The 11,621-nt window shown below is 41.0% G+C and overlaps 1 protein-coding gene across 1 annotated transcript; it reads left to right on the top strand.

Moving 5' to 3' along the window:
• Nucleotides 1-3,160: 3,160 nt before the first annotated feature.
• Nucleotides 3,161-4,129, top strand: LOC130471517 (uncharacterized). Its single transcript, XM_056841698.1, has one exon. It carries the CDS (start codon nt 3,161-3,163, stop codon nt 4,127-4,129), a length of 969 nt encoding a protein of 322 aa, XP_056697676.1.
• Nucleotides 4,130-11,621: the final 7,492 nt, after the last annotated feature.

Raw genomic sequence — 11,621 nt, forward strand, 5'->3', positions numbered from 1 at the left:
AATTCAAGCTTTCCTTTGCCATTGTTCTTCAATTAGGTATTATTCTTTATTTCAATCTTTTGTTTTGCTCTTAATTATGTTTTCAATCATGCTAATTGCTTTGTTTATTGTTAATATGCTTGAGTAGTTTAATTTCTAGGGTTTGAGGTTCCATGATTAATATGAAGGGACATTGAATATTTGTGATTGTTGGCATTGTAATTAATTCCTATTGATTGGTTTATTTCACTATACATTTAGATTTGCGTAGGTTTAATTGTGGTAGTTATGCAATATCAAATTAAGATTCGAGAGATGCAATTTGATGTTTAGGCTTGAGTCAATAGGTGGAATTAGGATAAATACGTAGCGAGAGCCCGTTAATTCTAAGTCTATGATTAGTATCGATTTGAGAGAGCATGCTAGTCTAATTAATTACCTTGTTGATTATCGTGATTATTCGTTGTCCTGGATTGTTATTTGTTGGTGAACCTCTGCCCTAGATTCCTTAATATATTTGATTCATACTCGTTTAATTATCGTTCGTAGCCTAAGCATACAAATCATCAACCAACTCTTGTTCACAATAGTCTAGATTAATTAATTGATAGTAGAAAGAACACCTGTTTCCCTGTGGATTCGATCCTGACTTCCCTTGCTACCTAGCTAGTGGACTTAGGTTATTTTGGATTAGGTGATACGACTTTAGCCTGTCAATTGACAACCACCCGATTTTTTTGTCAGACCATAGCCCGATCATTTTGAGCTTACACCGAAAGATAAGGAAGAAAAACACTCCATACAAGCTAGATGCATGGTGTCTTGACAAAGAGGAAGTGCGAATTATAGTGTCACAAATATGGGAGAAAAGCATCTCCGGGTCGAAGATGTTCTCGCTACAAGCGAAACTGCGGGATGTGGTTAGGGCTACGAAGAATTGGTGTCTAGAGTTTAAAAAACACATGGGTCTTAACTGGAGTATGTTTGAGAAGGAGTTATTGGCGGTCCAAGCACAAATTTCGGATACTCAGGGTGCTCTTTTAGCCATGGAAAGAAGGGACGTCATTGCAACTCAAGCTTGGGACCGTGGATGTATTGGAAGCAGCGGTCTAAATGCCGATGGGACGAGTTAGGGGATCACTCTACAAAGTTCTTTTTTAAGAGCGTCAAATGCAGGTCGGTTCGTAATGAAATAAGAGGAATCAAAGGGCCAGACGGTTCGTGGCTCTCACAACCACGAGATGTCAATGCAGCATTCCGGGAACACTTTATGGGTATCCTACAAGGTCAAGGTACGGGGGAAAAAATCGACGGGTCTTGGCTGGACCTCTTACCCCGTATTTCGGACCATCAGTCGTCTATTCTTTCAGCACCTTTCACTAATGAGGAGATAAGGGCCGCTGCTTTTGCTCCAAAACCTCTCAAGTCTCCGGGACATGACGGGGTTCCGCCCGTGTTCATCCAGAAACTCTGGAGTGAAATAAGATCAGATGTGTACGAAGGGGTCCATTCGTTCTTCTCCTCGGGGTATCTTCTGCAAGAAGCAAACAAGACGTTCATTACTCTTATTCCCAAAGAGGACAGACCTGATGAAGTAAGTAAGTTTAGACCTATAAGCCTCTGTAACTCGTCTTACAAAATTATCTCCAAGTGTCTTGTGAACAGATTAAAAGTTGTACTTCCCGATCTGGTGGAGGATTACCAAAATGCTTTTATCCCGGGAAGGCTAATGGTGGACAATTGTTTTATTGCCTCCGAGTTAATGGCTTATGTGCGGAGGAAAACTAAAGGCAAGCAGTGTGCGGGTATCCTCAAGGTAGACTTAAGTAAAGCCTACGATAGGGTTCGGTGGGACTTCCTCGAAGATGTTCTAAAAGCAATGGCCTTCCCTGCGGTATGGATTCAGCGTATCATGCAGTGTGTCTCTACCGTCTCGTACTCGGTTTTAGTCAATGGGGAAGCGACTGAGCCGTTCTCTCCGACCGTTGGTTTGAGGCAAGGGGATCCTCTTTCCCCATATTTGTTCATTTTATGCATGGAAGTTCTTTCGAGGAGGTTATCTTGGTTGCAACTAAGACGGCAGCTACCCCCGCTTAGAGTTGCCCGCTTGGCTCCGCCCATTTCTCACCTATTCTTTGCCGACGACGCTCTGTTCTGCTTCAAGGCCTCGGAAAAGACATGTAAAGTGCTGCGAAAATGTATTGATCGGTTCTGCTCAATTTCAGGGGAGATAATAAATTTTGCCAAATCATATGTGGTGTTCAGCCCAAATACTCCGGTTAATGTCGTAGAATCCCTAAAGAGACCCCTAGGGGTGGAGGCTAAGTCAAAGTTGGGTATCTACCTCGGGTGTCCGATGGACGTTGATGGCCGCTCCACGGCACAACTTGCTGATCTACACTCTAAGGTCTCGGGAACGATAGCCTCGTGGAAGTTCAGCCATCTTTCTCAAGCAGGTAAAGTGGTTCTTATTAATGGGATTCTCACAGCTCTCTCGGCGAATGTCCTATCACTCTACGCAATTCCAAAGTACATTCTAGACAAGGTAACAGCTTCGATTATGAAATTTTGGTGGAGTTCTTCTGGTGATAAAACTCCAATCTACTGGAGAAAGAAGGAAGTCTTGTTTATGCATAAGAATGACGGTGGGCTAGGGATCTGAAGCATTCACTCCCTCAACTCGGCTCTTCTTGCCAAGCAAGCTTGGAGATTCCACTCACAACCGAATCTTCTGTCGAGTAGATTGTTTAGAAGCAAATATGGGCAAGACCCGGTGCGGGTAGGGTATAGCGGCAGCCCTCTGCGTAGACCCTCTTGGTCCGCAAAGAGTTTGTGTAACAGTATAGCAAAGCTGAAGGGTGGGTTTAGACGTTCAATAGGTGATGGAAAATCAATTGGGGTTTGTGATGAAATCTGGGCGGGGGACTCGACGGTCAAGCTTAGACGTCCAACCATCGATCTAGGCAATGTTAAGTGCGTCGCGGATTTGGGAAGCAATGCTGGGCGGTGGAACTTGTCTCTTATTAGGTCATTGTTCAATAATGAGTCGGTTGAGAGGATCATGGCTTCAAGACCGCCAAGAGAGGGATGCGAAGACGGGTTCTGGTGGAGCAAGGATAAGTTGGGTAGTCTGGCTACTAAGTCTGCCTATTGGCAGTTGATCACCCCCCATTAAGTAGCAATGGTGAATCCCGGGTTCTGGAAGCAGTTCTGGAAGAAAAAAATAATCCCGAAATGGAAAGTTTTTTGCTGGAAAATTATTAATAATGCAATGCCCACAAGTTGTAACTTGAGGAGAAGGCTAGTGAGTGTTGAGGGCGTGCGCCCGATGTGCAAAGTTTGTCAAGAAACAGCGGAGCATTTTTTTAGGGAGTGCCCAATTAGTTCGAGGATTTGGCAAGCGAGAGGGCTTGGCATATGCGGGTCCACTAGTCCGAGTATTGGTTTGGGAAGTTGGGTGGTAAATTTCCTAGCCCTATTCTTTAAACAAGATGGTCAGGATAACTATAGAGCTATCGAGTTTATCTCGACGATATGGTCTATATGGTTACATAGAAATGAGGTTGTATTTAAGAACAATCCCTGCTCCCCGGAGCGAATAATGGGACTGGAAAATGAGTGGAGCTCAAGGGGGGTTCCATACGCTCGAGAAGGGAATGTGGAAGGTAAGAGTGTTCATGGTGGTGAGAGGAAGCTTACCGCAGCTCGATGGGTGTACGGTAGGCCAGTCGGTCGGAGCTTTGTGTCAATAGTGGTGGACGCAGCGTGGAAGGCTTTTCAGAAAAGGAACTCGAAGAAATGGGGTGCTACAGTTGCGTGGAAAGGCGAAAGGAGGGAAGATGACCACATTGAAGGAGGGACGAGAGTTTTTGCTGAATCACCTCTGCATGCCGAGTGCATGGCTATTTCTTATGGCATGAGAGGGTGTGTTGGGATCACGAGAAACATCATCGTGAAATCTGATTACCAAGACGCCATCATGGCCATAGCAGACCCGGGACGAGCGGACTTCCGAGTTGCGGACATGGCTAGGGAAATTAGAGAGATTGCAAGGAATTTTGATTATGTAATTTGTCTAAAGGTAGGAAGAGAGTGTGTAAAGCCAGCCCATATCATTGCCTCCAGGACAAGAAAGGGGCTGGTTGTTTGATGTGTTTGTTATGTTACTGTCAAAAAAAAAAAAAAAAAATTGGAAATTGATTAATCTTTTAGGACGCTTTTATGTGAACGTGAATTTTAATTAATTCATGTAAATACTTGCATAATTATATGGGCTATTCGTTTTAGCATACGAATGGGTGAATGCATAGAATGTATATTTTATGTAATGCATGTACTCCAAGTGACTAGTATGGCCATTTTAGGATAGTTAAATACGGTATGCGAACCGTTCTATCTTTGAATGTAAAGTTATAAATATGGTCTGCGAACCATGGAAATTTTGATGTAATTTTATTATTTTCAAGTATTTCTAGTTTAGAACTTTAAGTTAGCATTGAATGAAGATTCAAGACGATGCCAAGCAAACAAGATGGTGAAGAAGATTGGATGCTTCAAGACAAGAGTTTTGGGCCATACCAGTTCACCTATTATTTATGCACTTTATATATATAATGCTTGAATGAATGTATATTATGCATGAATAGGTTGTTTGTATGACTCGATTAGATTTAGTTCACTAAATAATCGAACCAACATAGAAACAACTAGGTCCAAAGAAATATTGAGTTTAAAAATTGCCTTCCAAATCAAGCACTTACAAAAATCTAAGGATCTAATGTACGTAGTAGGTTTACGCCAAAGCGAGGTGCTATATTAGTTGACTTAGATGGTAAGGCGTCCCAAAGGAGCACGTTGATTGTGGTTTCAACTCAAACAACAATGACATTATGTTGTGGCAATGGGATAAATTATGGTATTAATTTATTAACCAAGAGTAATTTGGAGATTACTAGAAATACGTTTTGCTTACCTAGAATCTTAAACTACTTAAGACATGCCAAAGCTGCTTAAGGATTTAGGACTTTTAGGGTCTTGGAATCGTTTCATTCATTTTGGACCATGTTTTTGTTTTTGCATGAATGAAATGTTTAATAGCTTTAATGATTGCATGCTAGCATTTATTTTAAAGTTATTAAGTTATGAATGGTTATTTATTGCGAATTCTTTTCAAATGTAGTAATCAAATGGCCGCAATCAAAACAACACTCAAAGTAACCGAAATTCTGGATGTAAAATTGAACCTATCAAACTTTCTTGATTGGGAGAGGAAGCTTCAGCAAGTCTTTCAGGTGCAACAACATTGAATATGTAGTTGACCATCCCATCCCCAGCTATTACTCAAAGGATATAACTCCAGAAAAGCACTGTGCGTGGGCGAACCACATGTTGCTAGTGATTGATCTTATTCTTGGCTCAATCCCCAAGGATTGGAGTGGAAGGTTCGTTGCATACGAGCCATGGGCACTCCTAAGGCATCTTAGGAATATATGTCGTGGTAGATTCCAACATGGTGGTCATCATGTCGACCAAAATGTCTTTGAATTGGTACATTCATTTGGGGATCTAAAGCTTAATGCTCCACTGGGTTGTTGCTTTGACGTCGAAAGACAAAAGGCAAGGGAAAGGGTCATTGATCTGAACATGACAGAAGGAACGCCAATTAGAACTCATACAAAGAAAATGGTTGGGCTTCTCAACCGCCTTGAGTTACTTGGTGATCCATTCCCAGATTCTGCTGCTGCGGGAATACTTTTGAATTCTCTTCACCCTGGTTATTAAAAATTCAAATTACTCTATTTCTCCAAGAAAAGGGAAAACACTCTTAGTGAGCTAATTTATTTGCTTCATCAATATGAATTGGACTTTGTAAGTGATAAGCAAGCGTCGTTAAAAGTAAAGAGTAAGAAAATAAAGAAAAGGGTTCCGGGGAAGATCGAAAGCAAGGGTGCATCTCCATCTACTCCAGAAGGGCAAGTGGCGCCCTCCAAGAAGAAAATGAAGAAGGATCGTTCTCCATCTACATCGCAATGCTTCAATTGTAATGAAATTGGTCATTACAAACTAGATTTCCTTAAACTAAGGGAAGAGAAGAAGGACGTAAACGTTGCTTCTCCTTCAGCTATGTATGTTATACATTGTAATCTTGCAAATTCTACTTCTTGGGTATAAGATACTGGTTGTGTAGACACCTAATCTGTGTCTCCCCTCTAGGATGATGACGATACCATTATCCTTACTAGGAGGTTGGAGCAACTCCGTGCGAAAATCCCAATTGCTAAGAACATCTCCAAAATACAAGGTCCAAAATCCAATCCCCGAGGTCGTTCCCCTCCCGGAACTCGGTACAAATACAATCTTCAAAAACCAATTTCAAAATCCAAGTACAATCTTATCTAGTAGACCATTCCATTGGCTTTACTAGGCCTTTTCCACTCAAAATCATATAAGGCAAGTCAAATTCGGGCGCCGACCCACAAAACCGAGCAAGCCGGGCCCCGTCCCGTACAACCGGAATTCAAAACCCGAAACGACTAGTTTTTTTACACTAAATTAAGTCTTAACCTCCAAGAAAGCACTACGTGCCAAGCATCGTACTATCCGTACGAAGGTACATCAATACAAGACAAATCAAGGACGGAGCCCGCGTCCTTGATTTTGGCAGCACGCATGCCACGTCACCAGTGCCCAGCGCTGGTTTGGCGTGCTGCGCTGGCACTGGCTGGCGGTTTCCAGCCATTTTTCCTATAAATACCCCCTAATTATCAGCATTTGGGGAGGCAACTTCAAGATACAACGTCGTAATACAAAAATTACGCCTCAAATTCAAGTCCAAAAACCTTCAAAAACACATACAAACTTCAAGTTCTAAGCAATTGGGAGCCCTAAAAGGAATTATTTCCTAAACCTAAATAGGTAATTCCGAATCCCACAATATTAAATCATGTTTCTTTGATTTTCCTATTTCAAAAATGATTAGCAAGTTGGCATTTTTACTACTAAAAATGTCACTTGCAACAATCATACATCTTTTCAAAATCCAAACTTTTCAAAATACAAAAATGCAAACTTTCAAGATTCAAGGATGTTCAAAGTTGTTTGCAATCACCTCTTTGAACTAGAATCACTTTCAAGTATGGAGTAATCAAAGATGACACCTTTTTAGCTTCTAAAGGTTTAATCTTTTGAGATTCAAGACTCCATTTTTCAACATACAAGTTCAAGTTTTAAAATTTCAAGATCCCACAATGTTTAGGGTTGCTCATGACTACTTCCCTAAACTAGGATCCTTTCAAAGTAAGAGCACATCAAAGATCTAACTTTTTCAACATTAAAAGGCTCGATCTTTGAGATTCAAGTCTCTTAAGTTTCAATATTTCAAGTACAAGTTCAATATTTCAAGTTCAAGTTCAATTATTTCAAGTTCAATATTTCAAGATTCACACTTTCAAGTTCAAGTTCTATATGCAAAATCTAGGATACTTTGGGATGAGCAACTTCTCCCAAGTTGAGATTTTTGGCTTTGAATTCGTGTCGGGCGCACTTATTTTTAAGGAGCCGCTTGGCATTCGAATCTCATGTTCCCAAGTACAAATTTCAATATCGCAATTTCAATTATGCACCTTTCAATATTGCAATTTCAATTATGCACCTTTCAATACCGCAATTTCAATATCGCACTTTCAATTCCGCAATTTCAATATCGCACTTTCAATTCCGCATTTCAATTCTGCACCTTTACTTGCCTAGTCTTTCTAGGAAATGTGGACCTACTCCCTAGTCCGTTTCTAGGGGGTCTTGTATTTACTAATTCCGCACTTATTTACAATTGTGATGTTGCTTTATTTGCTTTATTGCTTTCATCACCATACATGCTAAATACAACAAAATGCAAGGTTACATCACGCTTAACAAAGATAATTTCTTGGACAAACCGATCTTAGGTTCCCTTAAATTACCTTTAAAGCAAAGTGACCACCATACAATTAGAGATTCTATTTGTTCTAAATTTCAAACCCACATAGTCTAATCTAGGGTATATTTTCGAAAATGCTATGTCACGTACTCGAATAATTTCTAAAGCTCGCGGAATAAGCATCTCGTTCCCGTGCCCGGATCTCACCCATCCGTTTCGAGGATTCAAAGCCTTATCCAAAATAGAGTCACTTGCGGTCTTTCCAAACGAGACTTTAAATAAAGTTTGGTGGCGACTCCTTCGAGGTACAAAAATACAATGGTTTTCTAAAAAACCTCCCCCTTGTAGGGAAAGAGCATACTTGCGATGCGGAACCAAAAAACACCCCCTACAATTCTGGCGACTCCACTGGGGACCTTTCTAATTTCAATTTCGAAAATGCGAGCAGATTTCGAGCAGCAAGCCACTGATCTGCTTAAGTACTGGATGCCAGCACTGGCGCCAGGCACAGCCACCTGCGCCCAAGGCCCCTGCCTGCATCCAGGACAGTGGCTCACAGTGGCTTGTCGCCCACTTTTGCTCAACTTTTCGTGTTGGGAGTTTGTCTGTTTTTGAATCTGGAAGGACGCTCCCAAACCTCGTGAACGAATGTCGAAAAACGAGTTTTACAAATACAAATTCTAGTACGATTTCAAATTTCAATTTCTAGGCATTTCATGCATTTTTCGAAAACCATATTGTGCAAAATGAATTTCTACCTTGCCCAAACGGATGTGTTCTACATTCGGGCTAGCCCCGGGGGCAACGAAATGGTGACTCTCCATACGGTTCCCGACCAAAGTGTGTGACCATTTCCGCGCCTACCAAAACTTGGCATTTGCTTGACATTCCCGATGTCAAGTATGGAGGCCGTCTGCCAACACACACGTCCCTTAGGCGGATGTGCAAGTTGTCGCTTGATCCGTCTCTTAGTCGAGTACCTTTTGACACCCTAAGCCGACCACTTGCATCATACAAAACTTAGACCGACCTTAGGTTCAGAACTTTGCATGTCGCATTCATATTCATGTTAGTGTGACAACGTGCTATTTGTGCATTGTGTGGGCATCTTTGCACGCGTGAATGGCTAACCTCGAGTTCTAGCTTGCCAAAACCAATTAGCCTCCAACTAGGAAGCCAAACCCTTAGGAGCATCATTCAAACCTCATGCATCTAAAATCGCCGATTTAAGGTCTTTTAGGAGTGCCACTCCTTTTGATTCAAAACCCTTAAACACGCCTCACGCACAAATGCCAAATTCAAAATTCAATCCAACGGCGTCATAATGCCGGATTTTCGAGTCCAAATTCCAAGTTCCAAATTCAAAATGCAATCCAACGGCGTCATAACGCCGAATTTTCCATTTCAAACCTCAAGTTTCAAATTCGAGTTCAAATCCAACGGCGTCATAATGCCGGATTTTCCATTTCAAATCTCAAATTTCAAATTCGAGTTCCAATCCAACTGCGTCATAATGCCGGATTTTCCATTTCAAACCTCAAGTTTCAAATTCAAGTCCCAATCCAACGGCTTCATAATGCCGGATTTTCCATTTCAAAACCTCAAATTCAAGTTCAAATCCAACGGCGTCATAATGCCAAATTTTCTAGTCCAAATTTTGAGTTTCAAGTCCAAATTTCTAGTCCAAACCTCAATTTTCAAATCCAAATCCAACGGCGTCATAATACCGGATTTTCCAATTCAAATTTCGAGTTTCGAGTTTCAAGTCAAGATTCAATCCAACTGCGTCATAATGCCGGATTTTCTAGTCCAAACCTCAATTTTCAAACTCAAATCCAACGGCGTCATAATGCTGGATTTCCTAATCAAAATTTCAAATTCCAAATTCAAAACCCAAATCCAACGGCGTCATGCCAGATTTTTTTAGTTCAAACATTCGAGTCTTCAAACCTCAAGTTCGAGTTGCCAATCTCAAAACCTCAAGTTCAAATGTTCAAGCTCATGACCGGCGTAATGCCAACCTTTTCAACTCAATCTTTCAAACCTCAAATCCCATGTCAATCTTTCGAGTTTCAAGTCCTATGCTCAAAGTTTCAAGTTCCAAATTCATACCGTCGTAATGCCGACTTTTCCATTCCATATTTCAAACCTCAAACTTGAAGTTCTAAATTCCAAACCTTCAAATCTCGAATCTTCCAATTCCAAATCCATGATGGCATAATCTCCCTCATTCAATCTCATTTTCAAACACTTCAAAATTCCAAGTCCACGGCGGCATAATGCCGGACTTTCAAATTCTCAAATTCATGACGGCATAATGCCGGATTTTCCATATTCAAAGCCTCGCATTCTATATACAAAAGTGCGTCTTTTCCAGTTCAAAGTTCAAACTTCGAATCAAATTCAAACTTCAAACTCATTTTCGAGCTGCAAATCCTTGCCTTCCGTTGCTCTCAAATTCAAAATTCCAAACATTTTCAATGGGTTGAAACTCCCCCGAATAAATACATATTCGATCCCTCAAAACACTTCCAATGGGTTGAAAATTCCCTGAAATAATACAAGTTCCAATTCTCCAATGGGTTGGAAATCCCCTGAAATAATACAAGTCCAATTGTCAAATGGGTTGAAAATCCCCTGAAATAATACAAGTTCAAAACCCTCTTTTCCAATGGGTTGAAAATCCCCTGAAATAATACAAGTTCCAATTCTCCAATGGGTTGAAAATCCCCTGAAATAGTACAAGTTCAAATTTCGCATCCTATCAATGGGTTGAAACTCCCCTAAAATATTCCAAGTCCTATCAACGGGTTGAAATTCCCCTAAATATTGACGGGTTGAAATTCCCTTGAAATAAATACAAAATCAATTCCCTTCCAAATGGGTTGAAATTCCCTTCAAATATTCCAAGTCAACGGGTTGAAATTCCCCTAAAATATTGATGGGTTGAAATTCCCTTCAAATAATACAAAATTCTATTTCCTAGTACAAGTCCAATTTCGAAATTCTCAATGGGTTGACACTCCCCTAAAATAGTTCAATTTCCAATTGGTCGAAATATCCTTTTTCGATATTTCAAGTTCTAGTACAAAGAGTCAACTCCCACAAAAGAATAAAGGCTCCTCTCAAAAACTTCCAACGGGTTGCAAATCCCGAATACAAGTACAAAAATCCGAAATCCTTAATCATCGGAGTGGCACTTAGAGTCAAGTCTAGGTCTCATTCATTGCATGCATATCATATCATGTGTCGGGAAGTTCAAGTTCTAAGGTTCAAAATCATGTTCTAAATAGGTGCTCGGACTCCTTCTCTCAGAATCCTATTCAAGATGACTTCACTAGCAGAAGCTATAGCAGAGCTCTATGAACGTGTTGAGGAAGCTGAGACTCGCATAAAGGCTCTCGAGGACAATCAAGAAACTCTTTTCCATGTTCTGGGCCCTTTCGAGGTAGGGGAAATCTTTCATCACCAGAAGCCTGTGCTCCACCTTGCGCAGCCAAGTGAAAACTCGTAGCCTGGATTACCTCAAGAAGACATTTGTGGGATATGGGCCAGCGATGATGAAGACACATATCAGGACCCTCCTATTGAAAAAATCTATGACGATGAATGCCGAGAAATTGTGAGCGCCGACGGGTACTTGGGCCCTAAAGCAGAAAACAGTGTTCAAGTCATGACTAGGTCCGGTCGAATTCAAGAGCCAGTCAACAGGACGACACCGGCAACT

The sequence above is a fragment of the Spinacia oleracea genome, chromosome 4 (assembly GCF_020520425.1).
Source record: "Spinacia oleracea cultivar Varoflay chromosome 4, BTI_SOV_V1, whole genome shotgun sequence".
Taxonomy (NCBI): Eukaryota; Viridiplantae; Streptophyta; class Magnoliopsida; order Caryophyllales; family Amaranthaceae; genus Spinacia; species Spinacia oleracea.